The 23,696-nt window shown below is 43.2% G+C and overlaps 2 protein-coding genes across 21 annotated transcripts in view; one reads left to right on the top strand and one right to left on the bottom strand.

Annotated features, from left to right (window-relative positions):
- Positions 1 to 15,690, bottom strand: part of SFI1 (SFI1 centrin binding protein) — a 64,520-nt gene extending 48,830 nt beyond the window's left edge. Inside the window, exons 1-7 of one of the 9 annotated variants that reach the window (XM_043529250.1) lie at positions 13,296 to 13,401; positions 12,274 to 12,306; positions 9,878 to 9,981; positions 8,411 to 8,590; positions 7,482 to 7,553; positions 4,169 to 4,279; positions 2,123 to 2,217 (exon numbers count right to left, since the gene is read on the bottom strand). In XM_043529250.1, coding sequence (XP_043385185.1) covers positions 2,123 to 2,217; positions 4,169 to 4,279; positions 7,482 to 7,553; positions 8,411 to 8,590; positions 9,878 to 9,963 — 544 coding nt within the window. In that variant the 5' untranslated portion in view covers positions 9,964 to 9,981; positions 12,274 to 12,306; positions 13,296 to 13,401. Of the gene's footprint in view, positions 1 to 2,122; positions 2,218 to 4,168; positions 4,280 to 5,580; positions 5,615 to 7,481; positions 7,554 to 8,410; positions 8,591 to 9,877; positions 9,982 to 12,232; positions 12,252 to 12,273; positions 13,427 to 15,554 lie in introns of those variants that run through there. The other 8 variants (XM_037879018.2, XM_037879022.2, XM_043529251.1 and 5 more) reach the window with 8 other exon arrangements.
- Positions 15,691 to 15,826: 136 nt separating this feature from the next.
- EIF4ENIF1 (eukaryotic translation initiation factor 4E nuclear import factor 1) overlaps positions 15,827 to 23,696 on the top strand; it is a 36,528-nt gene continuing 28,658 nt past the window's right edge. For 9 of the 12 annotated variants that reach the window (XM_043529262.1, XM_043529259.1, XM_043529256.1 and 6 more), the window contains exons 1-2: positions 15,830 to 15,909; positions 17,252 to 17,372. In XM_043529262.1, the coding sequence (XP_043385197.1) occupies positions 17,280 to 17,372 (93 nt within the window). In that variant the 5' untranslated portion in view covers positions 15,830 to 15,909; positions 17,252 to 17,279. Of the gene's footprint in view, positions 15,910 to 16,077; positions 16,227 to 17,251; positions 17,373 to 23,696 lie in introns of those variants that run through there. The other 3 variants (XM_043529265.1, XM_043529264.1, XM_037879026.2) reach the window with 2 other exon arrangements.

Below are 23,696 nucleotides of genomic sequence, written 5' to 3'. Positions count from 1 at the left end.
ATTCCTGTGGGCACATACTGCAGCTTCAGATTCAGTTACTGAGAATGTTGAGGAAATATTATTTGTATAGCAATAGCTGCCCATCACTAACCCATTGTGCTGGACTCTGTACAAACATAGAACAAACCAGCGCTTGGCATCTTTTAAAATCTTCCAGATCTCCTAAGAGTATGAAATTACTCGCATATCTGGCTTATTGGACAAGATTAAAAATATATCTAGTTCTTTATATAGCGCTTCATCAGTAGTCCTCAAAGCACTTTACAAGGGAGCATTATCCCCATTTTAATGGGTACATTGAGGCACAGAGAGGTGAGGATAAGAACTTGCCCAAGTTCAGTAGCATAGCCAGGAACATAACATAGGTTGCCTGAGTCACAGTCCAGTGGTCTATCCATTAGGACAAACTGCCTCCCTCTCAATCTCTTAGAACAAACCCATAGCCCAAGACTGATGATGTTGATTTGGACTATTATTAATGAGAAATGACCCAAAGTGTATCTTTCCCCAAACACAAGCTGGTTAATTTTATATCTTTCTATGGCAACATCCTCCAAAATCTAGTGAGCCAAGATCTAACATATCTGAAAAGGGATTACTTCTTTTTCACTTTTTGACTAATTAATGGGAGGTTTATTATTTTTCTTTGTAAACCAAATAATTTGTGTTAATTGGATATGTGGTATTAACATTTAAAAGCATTGCTCAGAGCTACTGAAGTAATTTCTCCATTTTCTCCTCTTCAATGTTGTAAATTCTAAGGTTTCATAATCAACAGCTCGAGATGCAATTTGTGAAAATCGAAGTAGGGTTGCATGTTAATGCCTGGCCTCCTTACTTGGTGATGGGAAAATAATAAATATTTTACATGTATATTACTGCCCTCCGTCCTGAAGGATCCCCAAGTGCTTTACAAACTACAGCCAGGTCCTAGTCCCTGTACCTGATCAAATAAACTGGCTTGGGATAGGGGCATCTGCAGCAGTCGGGGAGGACAGAATCCTTCCTCACCACTGGCCTCACTTTATAGCTGCCACTTAGCCTAAGGGACACATTTACTTCCACAAGAACCTCCCTCCACAAGAAGGTGAATGAGTCTCTTTTGAGTTTACTATACCTGACATAAGGTGCTGGTCTGTAACTTTCCAGGGTTGCACACATATACAAACACCAGTTGTTAGTTGTCAGCTAACCTGCCACTGGACATGCAGTATGGGACAAAAATCTTGACTTCAGCTTTAAAAATACAGTCATTTACCACTTGATCTCAAAGGAACCACTCTATCTTTGTCAGTAGTCACTGGAAGTTGAGACCATTACAGGCAAGTGAGTCAGTGGGGCAGGCATTTGCAAACTTTCTCCTCCAGTGCATCTAGAATATATATCCCCTTCGCATGTGCGATTCCCCAGCTGGGTTTCATAGCCACGGTAGACCAGAGAACATGTGCACCCTGCTTTAGTGCTCTTAGGAGCTACAGAATCCAGGACTCAACATAGATCAAGTCAGAACTCTATTTCACTGTGAAAATGTTATGAGCTTCATTTCACCTGTAACATGTTCTAAAAAGAGAGGGGACTCAGGATAAGGTGGGTAAAAATCAACATATGCACAAAGAGGAAGCCAGAGTTGACTCCTACATCAGCTGAGGGGCTGGGGAACTCCACCAATAATTTGTTCTTGTGAAAACACCCATTCAAATACATACCGTACCAATGATCAGACCCACACTGAAGAGCAGATAGAGAGTCCCTTAAGCTTTTTCACTGGCATCCATAACTATCTGTATAGCTGCACACTACAATGCATTAAGAGCAATCTCCCCTGCTAGCCTTAGGTTGACAACCATCTGCACATAAGATTCAGAGATTCCAAGGCCCTTGTGATCATATAGTCTGATCTCCTGTGTTACACAGGCCATAGAACTTCCCCAAAATAATTCCCAAAGTATAACACCCACGCTTGATTTAAAAATTACCAGTGATGGAGAACACACCACAAGCCTTGGTAAATTACACTTTCACACAGGAGTCGGGGAGGTAAATTCACAAACACATGCAGGGAAATACGTCCTTGAAAAACTGACATTATGTTTAAGAAAGCTGCTCCCCCTTCCCCTCTCACCATGAGCCTCTGCGACACGATACTTGCACCTCTTTTCTCGCTGCTGGCATATAAAAGTCTTCCAGGCTTGGAATATCAGGTTGTACAGGAAATATCTGAACAACAGAAAAGATATTAGACTTGGATGAGGTACAGAGAAGGGCAACAAAAATGATTCAAGGAAATTAAGGAGAGATTAAAAAGACTGCCAGTGTTCATTTTAGAAAAGAGACTAAGGGAGGATACGATAGAGGTCTATAAAATCATTAATGGTGTGGAGAAAGTGAATAAGAAAGTGTTGTTTACCCCTTCAGAGAAGACAAGAACCAGGGATCACACAATAACATTAATAGGCAGCAGGTTTAAAACAAACATAAGGAAAAACTTCTTCACACAATATACAGTCAACCTTGGGAACTCATTGCCAGGAGATGTCGTGAAGGCCAAAAGAATAACTAGATTAAAAAAAGAATTAGATAAATTAATGGAGGATAGGTTCATCAACGGTATTAGCCAAGATGGCCAGGCTGCAACCCTATGCTCTGGGTGTCCCTAAACTCTAACTGCCAGAAGCTGGGACTAGATGACAGGGAATGGATCACTTAATAAATTGCCCTGTTCCATTCATTCCCTCTGAAGCATCTGGCGCTGGCACTGTCAGAAGACAGGATACTGGGCTAGATGGACCATTGGTCTGACCCACTATGGCCATGCCCATGTTCGCATGTTAAAAACAAAACAAAAAAATCCATCATAAGCCTTGATCCAATCTAGCTAGTTCCTGTACAGCAGACCTGGTCTCAATTGTTCTGGAATGGGCAGGAGAGATTCCTATCACACAGAGCAGCTTCTAGTGAGACTTTATAGTCAGATTCTGAAAGGGAAGTGTCTCTCAGCACAGAATCTGGACTTTTTCTTCTGCCATTCAATGGAAAAGTCATGGTGGCACAAGGAAAGTGAGGCTTCTTAACATCCAAGGGGAAAAAGTTTTGGCTCAACTTTGATTGCCCTTTGGATAACCCATTCTGCACAGGCAACATCTTCACAGAGATATTTTTAGTGAGTGTGTGTGGCCTACACTCTCAATCACTCATCCATCAATGTTCCAGTCTACCTTTAAATAATTACACTGCCCCATACTGAGACATTAAGATGAGAGGATTCTGAAAGCTTTCTCAAACTGAAAAGGACTGCACAGAGAGACCATGTAAAAATGAGACAGAACTAGGGTATCCATTAACTCCTCACTCTCTGAGACAAGGTGAGGAAAGAAGAAACCCCTTTGTTCCTATGAACAATAGCCAAAAAAAGAAAGAGAGAAGAGTACAGGAGGCTTTGATGTTACAGTAAGAGGTTGAGGGGAAGGTATAAAGGGATTACATGGTTACTCAGGATATATAAAAGCCTCTTGAAAAGAAAACTTAATTTGTCCCATCATACAGCAATATAAGCAGAAGAGGATCTAGAATGCCTGTTTCACTACTAATGGGCTCAGAGTTTGTGCCAACATGGAAGATAATCTGGGAGCAAGACAGAGATCAAGTTCCCAAATCTTAGTCAACATGTGAGCAGCAGACAAGAGGCATGGCAACTACTTTGCATTTTGAGACAATAAAAAAAGAACACAAAAGACAAGCGTCCAGCTGCTCATTTGCTCCTTCTTTCCAAGTCAAATAACAGCATACCTCAAGAAAACTTGGCCACTTAGAAGATGAGAGGAATATCAACATGAACATGTTCAGAGTGATCTAAATTAATGATTGATTCCTGGATATCAGTAAATTTGATTCATACAAGGTGAACAGTACTCTGAAGACACCTGAGCTGTGACATCTGATTTCATCTTAGGACAAAGAAAGAAAAATGTAGTTTGTTGGATGAAGGGTGGCAATAAGGAAGGAAGAAAAAGTTGTAAATAATAAGTGAGGAAAGCATTAACATTGGCCTTTCCTCACCTAACAGTGCTGCTGGGGTAGTTTGTTTACTGACATACACACCATCCTCCAAGATCCAGGGAGGATTTCTCACACCGCTGTGGACACAACAATACAACGTCATTTCACAGACCTGTAATGGCAGTCAGCTCTGACGCTGAGCTTCCACTCTCTGCAAACAATCCACCATTCCTCCTTCCACTCGCCAAAGGTTTTTTGCAGAATCTTCCGATCATAATGACATCTATACAGTTGAAAGATTTTGAGGATGGGAAGATTTGTAAAAATATCTTAGTCAATAAAAAAATACAGTCTCCTTTAAAATGTACCTCTCCTTTTTCCAGTATTAGCTGCTTAACCCAACCACACCTAACTGCATAACAAAACTTTACCCTTCTATACCACGTTTAATCTGAGAATCTAAAAAGTGCTTTAAGATACAATTAATTGAGCCTCACACAACCCTTGTAAATAATTACCCCTCTTTTAAAATTGAGAAACAAAATAAAGAGAGGTTAAGCGACTTGCCCAAGATCACATAGTTGGTGGCAGACCTGGGAATAGAACTCATCTCTTGAGCTATGCTCGAGCCTCGAACCATTAGACAACACTCTGCTACATTTACATCTCTAGTCAGTCTTGCTCGGTATTGGTTTGTGTGAATGTTTTTTCCAAAAGCTAACTTTTGTTTTAATTTTTAAAAGTATATTTGTAACTAATTTGGATTACAGGTTTATATTTCTCTAAAATATACCAACTGTGCTCCGTGAAACAAATTATTCTGAATTTAAAATTCCAAAAAGGGATGATTAAAAACCTTAGATAATATTCTTTCTACATGCACCATGTGCTAACAGTGTGGCTGCTTGTCAGCCTTTAGTTGACATGTATAAAGGTTTATGAATGAGCTACTGCCTCTGAGTTTATTAACCTAGTCCTTTAGCACAAGCCATAAAGGTCTTTGCTTTTAGATCCAGAGATCCTGGGTTCAAGTCCCACAGATGACCAGGCCAGCGGACGGTGTTACATGAACATTCATGTTAATGCTCAACTAATAAAAACTCAGATGGGATGCGGTTTTGAACTAAGGAACTGGGACTCAGATGAGGGATTTCAAATAACAAGATTCTCTGTAATTAGAAATAACAATGACCAGTATATCTATTGTCCCTACCTGAGATACCTCACTTCACTTGAACATTACTCTGGGGAAATGATCATTGGCCAAAATGACATAGCTAATATTCTGAAAAATGTAAAGTTGCACTAGGTGCAAATGTGAATAATTTCCTCATGTTTCTCATCTACATATTTTTTTCATAGAGATTAGGAAAATGGAAGGATCAACCTAAGAATAGGCAAGAAAACAGAGACAGATAAGCAAACAATGGGCCCAGTCTTGCAGTCCTTGTTCACGGGAAGAATCCCACCGAGTTAATGGGGCTGTTCAAATGTGTAAGGACTGCAGGATCAGGATCAAAATGACCAGCCCCCCCTCAAACAAACAACAAAAAATCCCATATATTACAATTCAAAGCTACCTACCCCATCAAACCAAGCTGCTAAGCCATTCCAAGCACTCAAGCAGGAAAAAATGAAAGAGCCATAGGTTATTCTTTCAGATTGGCTGAATTGTTAAAACAACAGGAGGGTGGTGAACCAGGGCAACGTGGGATTTGGGCAGACCTGGCACTATCAGTGGGGCAAAAGAGACATTTTGTTCCCCCAAATGATCTTCAAGGAGCCCCAAATGATTGTCAGAAAGGCCAAAATATGTACAATATGTACGTACAGCCTTCATCCTTTATTTAAATTATAAATCATAGCAAAATACTGACACAGTAGCCAAATTTCACTTTTTAAAACTCTTAGATCCCTGGAAAGTCTTGGATTTTAACTACCTCCTTGAAAGGTTGAACACTTTTTAAATTACAACATTCAAAGGCCCAAAAATACCCTCCCCTAATAATGTGACCCTAGATCTGGTCCTGGATATGGGAACAATATTTTTTAAATTTAAAATAAAGTTATTTTGGTTTAATTTAGCTGGCTGAGCTCTAGATTTCAAAAAGGGCATTTTCATTCATTTACCAGACTTCTTAAACTGGATCTGCACATTGCCAAAGCAAGTAATGCACGCCCAATATGTGGGAGGAAGAGGGGAAGAGTACTATTCTGGCTCACAGAACAATTCGTGTTCACCAGCTAATACAGTCTTGGTAAGAATTTATATTCCTCATACTGGAATCAAATGGGATGACTTGGGGCCTGATCTAACTCATACTGAAGTCAATGCAAGTCTTCCACTGTCTTCAATAGGAACTGGATTATGCCTGTAGAGCAGGGGCGGGCAAACTTTTTGGCCTGAGGGCCACATCGGGTTTCCAAAATTGTATGGAGGGTTGGTTAGGGGAGGCTATGTCTCCCCAAACAGCCAGGCGTGGCCTGGCCCCCACCTCCTATCCGACCCCCCCGTTTCTCACCACGACGGCTCCCCTGGGACTCCTGCCCCATCCAATCTCCCCACCCCCTGACCACCCTCCCCCAACTCCCCTGCCCTCTATCCAACCCCCCCGGCTCCCTGTCCCCTTATCACGCTGCTTGGAGCACCGGTGGCTGGTGGCACTACAGCCGCGCCGCCCAGAGCACTGGGTCAGGCTGCGGCTCTGCAACTGCACTGCCCGGCAGCCCAGAGCGCTGCGCCAATGGCATGGCGTGCTGAAGCTGCGGGGGAGGGGGAACAGCAGGGGAGGGGCCGGGGACCAGCCTCCTGGGCCAGGAGCTCAGGGGCCGGGCAGGAGGGTCCCACGGGCCGGATGTGGCCCACGGGCTGTAGTTTGCCCACCTCTGCCGTACAGCAAGGACAAGCAAGAGTGGACACACAAATTAAAGCAAAATAGGAAGAAATTCCAAACAAGAGTGTTACTTTTTCAGTAGTGATTTAAAACCAAATTTCAGAAGCTCTATTGCTGTAGCAGTTCAAAGATCAAATATGCAAAGCATTTGTGAATACACATCAAGAATAACCTTGTATACTGCAGGATGAAGTGAACTAAGTGATCTATTGGGTCTTTCCCACCTTTACTGTTTATAATATTATAATTTTAAAAAACATACAATGAAAATCAAAGGCCAAATTCTACTCTCTGTTTTACTGGTGTAAATCCCGCAAATCTGCACTGAAACCAGTGCAATTTCTCTGGATTTACAGTTAAAGTAAAATTTGGCCACAATTATTTAAGAATAATATTCAGAGACAGGTTTCAGAGTAGAATAAATTGGTTAGTCTCTAAGGTGCCACAAGTACTCCTATTCAGAGACAGGATCTCAAATAATTTCAGAAGGCATCTGCAAATATTTTCCTGCAAAGCAGGTATCCCTTTGCCTAGCCATACAAATGCTCAGCCATGTCAAGGCAGAATCTTACTACTTGGAGCTTCAATTACCTGGCTTTGGAAGGAAGAATTTGTCCAAAAGTCTTTTTCACCCACAAACAGAGGAACTTCCTGGCCAGATGCCTGGAAGACAAACATAGGTTAGTTGCCTTTCTGCATGTTTGTACTCAATCTCTTAATTTCCAGGCAATGGTTTTGAAGACTCAGAAGCTTGATACATAATAACTACAATACACAACGCTAAGGTCCCAATCCTCCACAGACTTACACACATATTTAACTTTAACCGTGTAAGTTGTCCCATTAACTTAGGCATGTGTATGGGACACACTTAGCTGGGAAATCCATGTAGACAAGATGTCTCCTCTGGAATCTATTACACCTAATGATACTAAATAACAATGATGGTTGCTTAATTGGGATGCCGTCGGATGATTTAATGGAGCTTAGGCCCTTCTGTGTTTCATTCGCATGGTGACTCTATCTGATCCCATAACAGAATGGCTTTTTCTAAACAATTTGTAGAGTGGGTCTTAGATCACAGAACTAAGAGCTAAAATGCCTGGCTAGATTCCTGTATTTATATTCTATTCATATGCATCTTATTCACTACTAGTTATTTACATTTTCCTACAAGAGGAATAGCAAAAGATATCAAACGCCTCATAAAGCAAACCATTCAAAATACAGAATCAGCCACAGTGAGGAGGACACTCATAGTACTACTTTGTATTTAGTGAGCACCTTTCCTCTGGAAATCAAAAATAGTGGGTATTATTAGTCCTATTTAACAGATGGAGAAACTGAGCCACAAAAAGGATAAGTGACTTTCCCAAGGTCACTTAGCAAATCAATGGCAAATATGAGAGTAAAACCCAGGTCTCATGACTTCCAGTCCCCTGCTCCAACCACTAGAAAATGCTCCCTTCCGTAGTAGGATTAAAAAACCAAAGCATACAGAGCACAGCTTTCACTATCACCTGATACGGAGTTCTTTTAACCTCCCACCTCGGTTCCAGGTGTATGTGACCAGATACGGAACCTGATGACTCCCATTCCAACACTGATTCCCACCAGGCCGGGGAGTAACAGATCGTCCAAATGTATGGACTTTGCTAGTATGCAATTTCTGGGCTGCATCTCTCTGGAAAGATCTTAAACTTAAAAGGAAAGAGACAAAGAAATATCACTTGTAAGGTCAGATTCACAGTTAGCAGACGTTAGTGTCTATGTGACCTCATCCATATAAAAGTATCACACTAAAATCACATATAAAGTTAACACCTGCAGACAGTATTTTTAAAAGTTTCATTTGATTCATTTTCATGCTCTGTAAACGGTCTCCTGAAATTTCTCAGTCATTCCCCAAAAGTTGCAGTAACACATGGTGATGGGAGCACAGTGGTCCAAGTGCAATCATCCCATTCATATTTCTTCTTTCTTTAAAAGGTGACATGGAAAAGAAAGAACGTTGGTTTGTGTTCTCTTTCACTTTGTTAATATTTATAAAGTCCTGAAACTTTTGTTCAGGTGGATTTAAAACTTGTTGTTCTGCTTATTTTTTACCTTCAGAATAATAACAATATTACCACCTACTACTTTCTATTTTTGCTGAAAGATTCCTACTAGAGTACTAAAGTGGGAGCTTTCTCAACCTTCAGTTAAAGGGCAAGAAGCATTTAATCTTTCACAAAAAGATCCTTACTCCTAGCTGTGCGCAGATATGTGAGTTAAATATGCTTTTCTTAAATAATTAAATAAATAATAATAGTAGTTTTAAGAAATCTGACTAAAAATGCCTTCCTGTCTCTTGGTACTTGTGATGTCACAGTCCTATTAATTCTCCAGTGTTCCATATAGTCTTACAGGAAAGATGGTGCAGATGAGCCCTGAATTGAAAAACAAGCAGGGAAAAAATGAACTTTTCTGAAAAAAAAAATCTTTCAGGCCTTTATTGATCATAAAGAAGCCAAACTAGGCAAAACATTTTTTCCCCTTTGTGGGTCATCTTTAAACAGTCTGTCTCAGTCAAAGTGCAGTTCCATTCTGAAAAGTGACTTTAAAAATGGTGTTATGGGATTCCATGTTTAACATTCCTGATTGACTTTATGATAACAACCACAATTTAAGACCAGCTACAACTTGTTGAACCAGTTGCATCCAAGTTTCCTTCCCAGAAGCAAACACCGCCACCACCCTCCAGATTTGAACATTAGAACCATAAACACATTCCTGAGCTCCCCAACAGGCAACAGAGGCTTCATCTATACAAATAAAGTGGAATAACTTTTGAACAGATGTCTATAAAACATTGTTAATAGCATCTTCTGAGTAAAATAAACAGGTAACACAACTTTTATTTAGATCCAATGGAGTTGGATTGATATAAAAACAAAATAATATAACTGCATCCTTTAACATGGGAGTGCCTATCCACCATTCCTCACCTGCCCTTGGACTTTTTCTCCATCTTTCCTCCAATCTTGGGTCCTCTATAATCAAATCCACTACTCTTTCTGCACTGGAATCTCATGTGTTAGCAGTCAAACACCTTTGGACAATATATAAGAATTATTTTGAGTTATTTTTGGTGAATCAGTGGTGCTCATATGACACGTACATTTTGTATAATCTCTCAGGTGCACCCCAACCACTTCTCACGCAAACTCACCTGAATAAAATAGTATACAAAACTTCTAGATGTTCAGTCAATCAGAACGATGGACTGCTGAACATTCACAACCCTCTGATTTTATAAAGTTGATTTCAATGGATTTATTTAGTGAATAAAAGTCCAAATATCATGATAAGGTCCTATATATGCATTTCTAATGTGCCCATCTCCATGTGCTCAACAGACTGGTTTAGTCAAATAATGCAATTGGACTGTTAGAATTTTTAGTGACACCTGGTCCATATGTATCAATATCACAAACAATGTGATATATTTTGTTGATTGCCCCATACACAAAGGAACTGAAAAATAAGAAGCATGAAAGAACTTGACAGCTGGATATAAAAAGAGCAGTCTGATTGGCTGATAGGGATGTCAGACCATATTGATAATGCCCAGTAAGTACACAAGTCTAATTTGTTTTCTTTATAATAATAAGCTGCATTTCTTAATACAATGAATTTATAGAGGACTACTCTGTTTCTCAGGTGATTAAAGTCAAGGAGCCTTTGGATTTGTACTTTAAAGAACCATCAAATCATGCCAGACACATAATACTTATTGCTCTTTGAAAAGACGACTTTCTTAAAACAGAGCAAATGATCTTTGCTGCAGACTATTAGCTTGGAAAATGTAGCTTAATTTTTTTTTTTTTTTTGGGGGGGGGGGGGGCGTCCTTAGAATAGGCTCTTTGTTTGCTGTTGCTTTTTTGCAATACAAATTTCAAAGCTAATTTTGCCCAGTTTTGATTAACAGAAAAATACCTCCCAGATTGTGACCTTTTATTTCAAATTTTAACTTACAAGGAATAGTGTATGCTAAGTTTATAAACCCCATGGCAATCAACAGTTATGATGAAACACTGATAACATCTAATGATAATGATAACATCAGTCAAGATTACTTAACTCTTGAGACAACAAGGGCTGTCTAAATAGAACTGCTGCTGTATAACCAAATCCTGGTATTTATATGAACCTAAGTCCCAGTACCTAGACATACTAGTTATGAGCCAAGATACAAGGAAATAGATAACAGGTGAAACTGCCTCAAACACAAATGAAGAAAATGGAATACCAAATACAACCCCTGATCCTGTAACGAACTCTGTGCAAGTGGACCCCTAGCCAGCACAGAGTCTGACTAAAATTAATTTGGATCTGAAGACGCAGGGGTCTGTCTCCACAGAGCACACTGTAGCATTAGGATCTAAAAGAAAAGTTTCTCTGAGCAAGGCATGAAAGACTGGAATGAAAGGGACATTAAGGCCTCAATTCTGCAAAGTGATATGAGTGAAGATGTACCCCTGTACCAATGGAGAGAGTCACTGAAGTCAATGGGGCTCTGCCCACAGTAAACTCCTTGTGGGATCAGGGCTGAAGAATCTAAATATACTCATTTTCAATCAAACTTTCATATATATATATATATATATATATATATATATATATATATATAAAAACACACACACACATACTACAGAACTACACGGTAATGATCCAAACCCTTGCAATAAAAACACAATTAAGATGTTATGTTTGGGATCCTGGCTGTAACATAATAATCGTAACCTATCTACTATGAAAATATTTGTATTGTGCTGGTCTCTGTGGTGTTTGTACTTTCCCTATTTAAAGGGCTATAACACATTAATAACAAAACTAGTCTAATGCTTTATATTGACCAGACAGTTTTTGGGAAGGGCAACTTCTCACTTTGAATTCCAATCCCATTCCATTTGTGAGAGTTCACAAATCCTCTGGAAACTCTATTTCCGCTGGCACTACAGGGAAGTGTCATAGATTCAGAACAATCCTGTTAATATGGCAGACAATCCCTGGGAGTCCAGATTCCTCTGGCACAGCATCTAGCATTAGAACCCCCTCACTCTCATTTGCCTTTCCCTTTTCATACCCAGAAAAGGATCTGAAAAGTGGGAGAAGGGAAGGTCATGGCTTCACAGCCCAAGCTCAGCCCTACTGTATCCCCTCAGCTGCTTTTAGGAGTAACCAGGAACACTTGTGGGGCCCCTACGTTTTACAGGAGACCGTGTGCAGACTCAGCAGTTCACAGGATGGCTAGACTCCACAGTCACAAGGCAGGACCATGGAGGCGGAGTACAACTTACAGTCCCATAACCCACTCCTCCAGTAGCAGGACCAGGATTACCTTGACAGGGAACCACCTTGCTGCTCGATCCACCTGTCTTCCAGCAGGAGACTGAGTTATACAGGGAGGTTGACTCACTGTCCGAGACCCACCCCCCACAACTGTGGGACAATGGGGGGGGGGGCACTCACTGCCCTAGAGCCACCCCTACACACACAGCTGTAGGCCCAGGGGGGCAATTCACTGCCCTAGAGGCCCCCCCACACACACACACACAGCTGTAGGACAAGGAGGGGGGCAACTCACTGCCCTAGAGCCACCCCACACACACACACAGCTGTAGGACTGGGAGGGGGGCAACTCACTTTTCTAGAGCCCCCCACACACACATACACACAGCTGTAGGACCGGGAGGGGGGCAACTCACTGCTCTAGAGCCACCCCCCACACACACACACAGCTGTAGGACCGGGAGGGGGGCAACTCCCTTCTCTAGAGCCACCCCCCACACACACAGCTATAAGACCGGGAGAGGAGCAACTCACTGCTCTAGAGCCCCCCACACACACACACACACAGCTGTAGGACCGGGAGGGGGGCAACTCCCTTCTCTAGAGCCACCCCCCACACACACAGCTATAAGACCGGGAGAGGAGCAACTCACTGCTCTAGAGCCCCCCCCACACACACACACACAGCTGTAGGACCGGGAGGGGGGCAACTCACTGCCCTAGAGCCCCCCCACACACACACAACTGTAGGACCGGGAGGGGGGCAACTCACTGCCCTAGAGCCCCCCCCACACACACACAACTGTAGGACCGGGAGCGGGGCAACTCACTGCCCTAGAGCCCCCCCCACACACACAACTGTAGGACCGAGGGGGGGCAACTCACTGCCCTAGAACCTTCCCTCTCCCTCCCCCCCCCCACAGCTGTAGGACCGGGAGGGGGGCAACTCACTGCCCTAGAGCCGCCGCCACCCCAGATATAGGACCTGGAGGGCGGTCAAACCACTGCCCTAGACCCCCCCCTTCCCCCGGGGCTGTGTAACCAGGGGGACAATTCACGGCCGGACCCCACCAGTGAGGCAACTCGTATCTCTCGAAGCAGACACCGGGCGGAACCGGGACCAAGCCGTGTCCCAGCGGCTCCTCCCGCGCAGTCCCCAGCTCAGCCTCCAGGCCCGCCCGGCGCACCGCCTCTATCACCATGGAGACGAGCAGCAGCAGGACCCCAGCCCGTATCTCTGAGCGATGCGGCCCCGCAGCGGCCTCTAGCGCCTGGGAGGGGAATGGGCGAGAAGGAAACGCAGCCAAGCCCCATCATGTCCCCTTTGCCTCCTCAGTGCGTGCCAGCTCCCACATGGCTATTTGGTATGTGAATGATAAGGCCCAGCAGCCACGGGGCAAAGGACATGATCTTAAACACCCACCCACGTCCTGCTCCGAGTAACCTCAAACAATCCCATGGCACATTCTCTGGGAACACCACTCAGAGCATGTCCCCACTCCAGCCCCAATCCAGCAGCAGGTTAGGGGTGCTACATGTAGCCAGCAAATAGCACTTAGATCTCTTCACCTTCAGCACTAGGTGAACTGATCCTTACAACACATCTGCAGACCTAACCATTATCCCTCTTTACCTCAGATACAGAGAGACAAGGTCATACAATCAGCCAATGGCAGAGTTGGGAGAGAGCACATGTGACTAAAATGTTCTAGGGACTTTGGGGGTGAAAACTGCTATACTAATGTAAGCAAGTTATATTATTATTTAGTTATTTATTATTGGTTTTGAGAGGGCAGGTCATTTTGAATGACTTTCCTTGCTAATAATCTACTTCTTGTGACGGGTGTCCTTCCTTCTAAGCTTGACAATGTCCCTCTCAGACCATTTGCTAAGCTTGATCCCCAAAATGTCAAGCCCATTCATGAACCCAGAGATCCCCTGTACTTCAATACAGGCAAAATTCCACAGGGTTTCTGCCAAGAAAGAAGCCATCTGTCAGTGTCCAAATAAAGAATTTTGGGGCCCTGTGCACAGTGGCAATTGAGGGAACCCCACCTTCCCTGTCACCAGGTGGATGGGAGGACAAGGGAGGGTGTTGGAGAGCAACAGGTCTCCAACACCCTCCCTTGTTCTATAGTTCTATAAACAGGTGTTGGAAATATATTTCTATATAAGTTCTATAAAGTTCTATAAACAGTTGTTGGAAATATATTCTCTATTTCTTGCTAATAGCATAGGTGTACCAGAAGACTGAGAATAAGAAAGATTAAGTAATACAATTCCCTGTTTTTATTTTCCTCCTGTTATGAAGACATACCAAGCTTCACTCATTTGAGAAGGGAAATGCCTCATTTTGGATTGATTTAAAGGTTAATTTTTAAAACAGGTCTTTGATGAAAAATGATTTTGCAGTGTGTATGTGGGTCCCTGACAGGTGAGTACAGTGCACATGACCCTCTCCCCCCCCCCCCACTCACCTCCCAAAAAACACCCCACATACAAACAACAACAAAAATAACCCTGTGCTGGAACTAAGCACTGGCCCTGCCTAATAACCCATCATCAACAGCACAGTTGGGCTTGTTTTAAAATCACTACCTGGTGTAGTTGGTCTAGCAGGGAGTCAGGCTGCACGCTTGACTCCATAGCTATTTTTTAATTTTTTTATTTTTTCAAATCAAAGGGGAACACAGAGCTGAGAAACTTGAGGTGGGACTGAACTGTCCCCTCCAATTTTCAGTCCCTCTTAAAAGCTATGTTTCTGCTTCCTAAGAGAACAGTTGTCCTGCATAGAAAATCCCTGTTCCTCTTCCCTTACCTCTGTCTCTCTGTTCTTAGGCTGCAAGCGCCGCAGGGCAGGGGCCCATCCCTTCTCTTGCCTATGAAAATCACCTAGCACTACTCACACAACATGGGAAATTGTTTACAGGCTCAACAGCATCTTTATAAATACACAACACAAGGACTCAGAGTGGTAGCCGTGTTAGTCTGTATCAGCAAAAACAACAAGGAGTCCTTGTGGCACCTTAGAGACTAACAAATTTATTTGAGCGTAAGCTTTCATGGGCTAAAACCCACTTCATCAGATTCATGGAGTGGAAAATACAGTAGCAGGTATATATACATAGTATATGAAAAGATGGGCATTGCCTTACCAAGTGGGGGGTCAGTGCTAACGAGACAATTCAATTAACAGTAGAATACCAAGGGAAGAAAAATCCCTTTTGTAGTGGTAATGAGGATGGCCTGTTTCAAACAGTTGACAGGAAGGTGTGAGTAACCGTAGGGGGAAATTAGTATAGAGAGCTTGAGTTCTTAGTACAAACTCACCCGTATAGGGAATCTGGAAATAAAACATCAGGAAATGATAAATACAGGAGTCAAAAACAAACAAACAAGTCTGTCAGCTTCGGTGCACATGGTCCTTAAACCATACTCCCTCCCCCGCAGCATGGGCTGGCTGGTGATTGTGCCTGAGGGGTCCTCGCAATTCGTCAAACCATCCGTCTCCTATGGATATGTCTACAAAAAAATCAGTACTAGGCCGTGATTCACTTTTGAAGTTCGCTATAAAGAGGCGAGGAGGCGCCATACGGCGGGAGGCTGTGCTTTTCAGTCAGGCATTACAGCCGAGAGCCCCCGGGCCGGGAGAGCGGGCCGCGCCTGCGCGGTGGCTATTAAAGGGGTGAGCGGTGGGTGCTAGAAAGCCCCGGTTACGGTGGCTGAGGAGAGACAAAGTGCGAGAGTCGGGCAAATCGGGAGAGGGCGCGTGAGCGAGCGAGCTGGAGAAGGGAACGGAGAACAGTGGGGGAGTAGCGGCGGCGCGAGCCGGGGGCGGGCAAGCGGCCGGGCGGGGAGGGAGCCGTGTGTGGCGAGCGCGGCGCGGGGCGCTGCTGGGGGGGAGGGGAGAGAAGCCGGTCACTACGGCTAAGTAACGCCGCGGGCGGCGGCAAGGCCTTGTGTGGAGCTGAGCGCTCTGGAGGGGACCTCGTCTTCTGCATAGTGAGTATCCTCTTGGCCGGGGCTGGGGCCGCCTGCCGCCAGGTGAGGCGTTACCTGCCGCTCGCCACCGGTTTGTTGCTGGCTGGGCCTAGTAAGACCGGGGCGGCCCTGGGTCCTCTTTTCCCCGTCCCCATCCCGGACGAGGGCCTCCTATCGCGGTGTGAGTCAGGTCACCCATGGGGCAGGTGGAGAGGGCGGGGGGGCTGCTCTGTCTCGTCTTGCCAGCCATGAGCCTGGGGCCCTCTCTCTGCCTTGTCAGCTGTCTAGGCTTGCCCACAGCCCCTTATTACGAGGGGCAGCCCCTATTTTTTCCTCTCTGTACAATAAGAGCACTGCAAAAAGCAGCAAGAAGTATCTCTGGTGAATATAAGTGGTGTTCACAACAATATTGATTATGATAATATCGGGAAGAGAGGTGGGGTAGGGGTGCTAAGAAAACTGGTCTGTATTTTTGAAATACAGTGTTGGCAACCATACAGAAACAGTGGCACTGGCTCTCTGTGTAGGGCTCTGTTGGCTCTGCAAGCCATGTCTTGGAGGCCCAGGCCCCTCCATGGTATGCATGTGTGTCTACTGTCCTGCATGCCACAAAATGGGGTGCAAGTGGCTGTCATGGCCAGGTTGCATAGGCATCTAGGACTTCCCTGCCTGAGGGAGAGGGCTTCCTATCCAGTCTGTCTTTTTCATTTCACGAACTTCCCTTCTGTACTCTGGTTATGTCCCTGTAATAATCTCTGTGTTAAAGCTGCTTAAGAGCTGGGTCTCTGAATTACCAAGGGGTCTAGGCTCCTATGATTAATTAAAATATTTTGTTCTAGAGCTGTTAGTTAAGATACTTTACAACCAGTTATAGTTTGGAGGCACAAAACAGCCAGCACATCAAACAGTAAAAATATCTTTTGTGGAATGTAATTTCTTACGTTAAATGTAAATTGATGACTGTTCCATGGGCAGTAAGGAAGGTGTACACCATAAAGCCTTCAGCTGTGTTGTCTATTTTATTAACATAATTCTTTTTTAATCAGGTCCATAGCCAAAGGCTTTCAAGTAGCCATGGATAAGAGAGGGGCTATAGCAGAAATTGAAAATGGGGACACTTACCTTGACTTGAACAGAATAACAGTAAAATCTCATCGTTACACAAAAGTAAGCTAACCTTTTTCTTTAAAAATTGTATGAATTCAGTGTTTATGAAACACTTAAATGGATTTAAACTGATCAATTTCAGGAGAGAAAAAGTCCTACTTTCCTCCTCCTCCTTGTCCAGAGTAGGATTTGAAGGTGTGTTATAGCTATATATTAGCTAGCATCTTTTAAAGGTCTACTGTAAACAAGGAATGCTGTCTTAAATGGACACCATCACCTCACTGTAGTATCTGTGCCCCACAACATGTGCTAAACTGATCAAGTTGAAGCCTGTGCTTGCCCTCCACTATGCTTTAAAATGTGTTGGCAAATGTGATGGATAACATGTCTTAAATTCTAGTCTGGTCATGGTCCAAATAGACATCATACCAAACATGGAGGAGAGTCCTTCTAGGAGGAAGGATAGTATAGTCTGCTTGGAATGTTTAGTTCTCATATGGATAGCTGTATCAAACTTGGCTTGTAAATACATAAACTATACTCAGATGCCTTGTGCAGTGAATGCAGTTTCAGAACTTATGAAGTGAGTTCAGTTGTGAAGCAGGGGAAAGCTGAGGCCCTACATAAGACATGAACAGATATTTAATTTTGGAAGAAACTTTCAAGTATTGACACTGTCTAGATATGGCTTAAGCTTTATAGTTCTCACCATACTCTTATTGGTTCATGCACTTGCAAACTATCCAATTCTTATATATTGGAGAAACTGGTAGCCCACTTCTGCTAATGTTGGTATTCTGCATTGGCAGCATTGCTGAAACTGTTTGCTTCACTGTGGGAAGACATGAGGAAACTCTTTTGTTTGCTGTGGTGATTAGGATTTAATCATGTTTGGTGCTGTGCAAACAGATTAAAAAGATTGTTCCTGCCCTGGAGAGTTTACAATCTGAATAGAAGACAAAGCCCAAAAAGTGGGCTTAATAAATAAAAGGATGCAGTTAGAGGAGAGTGCAGTTACATAAGCTAGGTAGTATATGATGTGAGTTGATTCCATTACTCTCTTGAAAGTATGTCTCTATTTTAAGAAATAGACTTCTATTAATCTCTAAGGTTTTTGCAAGTTTGCTCATCTCTGTTAAATGAAAGCCTAGCTTCTTTCAACATGCCTTCTAACACTGACTCAAAACCTATTTTTATAGATATATATTTTAAAAAAAAATAGGAACTAGCAAGATGTGTACAAAGACATCCTTGCTTTTTGTAAGACCTGGGCTCCTTTTACCCTCTATCTGTATTGGTTTTACTTGTCTGCAGATCACTGTGCTCTGTTATGTATAATATGTTGTCATTCTTTCCCATGATACAATTAACTTCAAGTGAGGGACTGAATTGTTGAGATGAGGCAGGGTTATTGGTGGCTTTACAGCAGTAATGACTTGTCAACTGCCAAAACAATTTTTTTGAGCAGGGAGGTGCAATTAAGCTGCTTAATCTTGTGCATGTCTTCCCCTCAATCTTTAGTTCTGCCAGTGTGCCCAGTCCCCTTTGGTATTAGGTTTCTCAGTAGTTTGAGATGGCCGGTGGGGGGAATGCAAAGTATAGCAGTTTTCCCTAAGACTGAGTACTGTATGTAGCTTCCTTCAGATTCTGGTAGATGCATATCATTTGTTTGGCCTGAGGTGGCTGATAGTCAACGAGGTACATCTTGCCCAAAAGCTAAATGGGTGCCTCTGCCTTGCTCCCAGTTCCTACTGGCATGGGAAAGAAAGATCCAAGCTTGGTCCTCAATCCTGATGTGTGGGACCTAGACTACTAATGCCCTGGAGTTTCACTCCTCTGCCTCAGCAGTGTGCTACCACTGCTTCTGTGTTCCCTGAACCAACAATAGTAATGATATGTCTGTGCCCCTAATTTTGATCAGGATGCAGTTGTTAAACTAATGGCAGGATACTTGTAGTATCACTCAACTGATACTGCAGTTTTAGTGGCAATTGACATCTGTCCTTAGGTTAACATTTCTTGTAATTTCCTCATTTTGTGAGTTTTTTTTAAAAGGGTTATCTGTTCTCCTAAGTAAAAGGATTTGTTCTAGGGTTTAGCTAATTACCAGAGCACCTTAAATGCATGTAAAAAACATAATATGATTCAAGTCACCAGATTCCAAACTAGTCTGAAGCACTGATGGTCCAGAACACCTAGTGGTGGCTTGTGGAGAATGGCTATTTATTCTCCTTGTTTCCAGCTGCTAGGAGCATCGTTTAATGTGATTTTAATATCTACTGTGTAAACAGTCACTGCAGGGCTATTACATAATTACAAAGTGGGAGGGCAGTTGGTCCACACCATGGAAGCTTGCAAACCCTTTGATCTAATTTTTTTCAAAAGGTGACCAGTCTAAGTTTTAGAAATGTAGCTTTTTAGCAATATTTAACACTTACAATTTGTGTTCCAAGTGCTGTGCAGATACTAATCCTCACCATCACTAACAGAAGTGGAAGTATTATTCCCACTTCATAAATAAAGTGCATCTCAAAGGCTGCATAGTCAGTCACTGAAAGCCTGGTCTAGAACACACATTCTCCTGACTAACAACCCAAGGCTCATTATTATAGCTTATGGTGTCTCATGCTTTGTCTAAACCAGTGAACTAAGTAGCTGCTTTGGAACTTTCCATTTGTAGAGAACTTGGCCAACTTACACTGTTCAGGCCTAGTCTACACTTAAAATTGAATTGTAGATTTTTATTTTTATTTTTTGCACTCCTGAGCAACATAACTATGTTGCTCTAACCTCTACTGTAGATGCAGCTAATTCTTCCATTGACCTAGCTACTATCACTCGGAAGTGGTGTTCCTACACTACTGGGAAAAACCCCTTGTGTAGATGCAGCCTGCACCAACAGTATAGGATTATGCAGCATAGCTGTGGTGCTGTATAGTTGTACATTGCTATGGATGTTACCCAGTAGGCTAGACGGTCTTTGGCTGACATCTGCTCTAGATATCAAGTCCTATATTTTGTATGATCTTGCTGCACTCAAATCTTCATTTTTTTTAGGTAAATAAGGTGCAGCTTTTCAGCCCCAGGTGTGTTTTGATATTTCTAATTTGCTTAAACTTAATAGTGGCTGTCAGATGACTCAACGCTTTTTTTAATCCACTCATCACAAGCCTCAAACTTATAAAAGAACATAATGTCCATATTGGGTCAGACCAGTGGTCCGTCTAGTATCCAGTCTTCCGCCAGTGGCCCATGTTTCATAGGGAATGAACCGAATAGGGCAATTATCAAGTGATCCATCCCCTGTCGTCCAAGCCCAGCTTCTGGTAGTCAAAGGTTTAAGGACACCAGGGTGTGCAGTTGCATCCCTGACCATCTTGATTAATAGCTATTTATGGAGCTATGCTACATGATCTTATCAAATTATTTTTTTGAACCTAGTTACACTTTTGATCTTCACCACATCTCCTGCACTAAGTTCCCTGGGTTGACTGACTGGATTGTGCGAAGAAGCACTGAATCATTAAATGCTAGGGAGAAGTTTTCTTTTCAGGCTAGCTTGGTGCTGCATGTCCTGGCTATTGCTAGGATCCCTTTATTCTTCTGGCTCCTTCTTGCTCAGTATTATCAGTTTGTCTCCCTGATTCCTGAATGAATACCCCTACTCCCTCCTGAGGTGTTATCAGAAACCAACACCGTCAGTGCCACAGTGATGTAAATTGCTGTCCAAAGAACTGATGCTACTCCTTTATGCTTTAAATGGAGCAAATCAGAAAGATGATGGCTGGTCTTCTAGTTTATCTTAAAGGTAACTTCAGAAAGTGTGCTGTAGTAGATGTTTTTTATTTGAATCCTAATAGTAAAGGGGGAAGACTTAAATGTGTGCATATTTATTCTACCCAATGCTGAATTATGAATAACTATTGTACAGTATCCACTTATAGGATAAACAATATATCTAGAGGGGACTCCGTGCTATTTGGAGCAGGGTCAGGCAAACTTTTTGGCCCTAGGGCCACATTGGGTACAGAAATTGTATGGAGGGCTGGGTAGGGAAGGCTGGGGGAGGCTATGCCTCCCCAAATGGCAAGGCATGGCCTGGCCCCCGCCCCCATTCCAGCCTCCCAGAACTCCCACCCAACGCTCCCCACCGCTGACTGCCCCCCAGGACTCCTGCATGCTATCCAAACACCTCTGCTCTCTGCCCCCTGACCATCCCCCCGGGATGCCTGTCCCCTAACCAATTGCCCCTGCCCCCATCCAACCCTCCCTGCTCCCCCCACCCCATGTTACCTGTGGTATGGGGGAAAGGGGGGCTCAGTCCTTTCCCTGTGTGTTTCCCCTGCTCATTTGGCCGCTCTCCCTGGCAGTCAGGCAGAGCTCACTCCCTGTCTGGGCTTTTCTGCTGGGGACTGGGGCCAAGCATGGGGGCGGGGGGGCTGGTTTGCTCTGCTTCTGTCCCCAGCAGCAGGGCCCAGGCCCCTTGACCACCCCCTTGCTCCTCACCTTCTTCCTTCTTCTCCTTTCCCCCCCCCCCCCGTCCTCCTGACTGCGCCGCCCTGGAGCACCAGGTCTGGCAGCGCTATAGCTGTGCTGGCCAGAGCTGTAGCCACACTGCCCAGGTGCTGGGGGGGACTGTGACTGGGAGGGAGGGGTCGGGGCTAGCCTCTGCCCTGCTCACCATGCTGCCGGGGAGTTGGGCTGGCTCCTCTGCAAGCCTGTCCTGACCCCACTCCCTGGCAGGAGCTCAGGGTCCTGCAGGCTAGATGTGGCCCGAGGGCCATAGTTTGCCCCCCTCTGGTTTAGAGGAATGACCAGGTTTAGGTTAAGGGCTTCTGAATTTTACTCGCCGCTCTGCCTCCATTTAATCATAACATTGGGATAAAGCTTGTCTGCTTCACAAGAGTGACTAATTGTTTAGTAAATATTTTCACAGCACTTTGAACATAAAATTTGAACATAACTGCAAACCTAGCATGACAATTACTTTCCTGCCTTTTTACAATCACTGCTGATACTAATATTTTCCCCAGCAGGTAAATGAGTAAACTTTTACAAAGCTTTTATAAAAACACTTACTTTCTAATGTAGTACTGTACTTGCTGTAGTCACACAAGTTTCACAACATGCTGCAACTAAGAAAATATGCAAGAACCTGGAAACAAGTTGTAGCTCCACGTGAAGGAAAGGCATCTCATGTCAACTGTAACCTTGTTTCTGGCTGAGTAAAACCATACCTCTAAGTTTAGATAGTAATCTACCTCTGTGTGACTGGAATAGTTGAAATGTGTGAAAACAGCTAAAGTTAAACATTGCAGTAATTAAACATTTGAAAAGTAATAGGCTAAAAACTTAACTTTATTTTTAGCTGGTATACAGCAGCATGACTTGAAATTTTATGTGGAAGTAATGAATATGCTGGGGAATTGCCCAGTAACTGAATGAGTAAAAATTATTTGTAAATTGACTGGTGATGCACTCAGTCCGTCCTTTAGGACTTTTTAGCATTAGTTTTCTTTCAGACATTCAATGCTAAAAATCTGAAGGCAAGGATTCTTCATTCACTATTCTCAAATGTGGTTTAGAACAGCTTTGGGATTCCAGAACATGTAGTATTTTAATTCATTGTGACACTCTCTCTCCCTTTTTTCAGAGTAAACTATCTACTTGCCAATTAGCTGTCAAAAGTTTAACTAGTAAAAAGAGCTCCTCTTGACCTCTCAGGCCATGTCGATCCTATAGCACCTATGTCAGAATAGCCCCATAGTGTTGGATGCAGCTTACACAGAGTGTATCCTGTATCGGTTCAGGATTTGTGCCATTTTTTTAAATCCTTTTAATGTGCTTCAGCAGAGGGATATAACTGGCCTCAAATTATTCAAGGATTTGTATCTCCTAAATACATTTCTGGTCCACTTAATTTTAAGTCTTAGTTTCCTGCAGTTAATGAAGTTTCACTACCACTGCTTCTGTCTTCATTAACTTTGAATCTGTATGTTCCAAACTCTAATTTTTTGCATTACCATGGGATGTGAATTATTTGCTCCTAGCATCAATAGCGCATAATTGGTTTTAAAATAGCTCTGAATCCTCTGCTTCAACTCCTCACGTTAAACTCAGTTCTCTGAACAATTTGTTCAGTCAGCATCATAATGGTCAGAAAGGCATGGTCCCTCAAAGGATAAGCAATTTGAAAGAGTTCCCATTGGATTGGCTTGTGGCAGCATGTACAACTTAATGCTTAAATTTCTGACAATCCCTTTCAACAATCTCATTTCACTCAAGCCTGCCCCAGCATCTAGACAAAGCAGCTTGATGTTGCTCTTGATCAAACTGAATCTGTCACCAAACCTAATGTTATCCTTTGTTTGGGAATGCCATCTG

This window comes from Chelonia mydas, chromosome 15, assembly GCF_015237465.2.
Source record: "Chelonia mydas isolate rCheMyd1 chromosome 15, rCheMyd1.pri.v2, whole genome shotgun sequence".
In the NCBI taxonomy this organism is placed as follows: domain Eukaryota; kingdom Metazoa; phylum Chordata; order Testudines; family Cheloniidae; genus Chelonia; species Chelonia mydas.
This window is presented reverse-complemented; position numbering and strand designations above follow the sequence as displayed.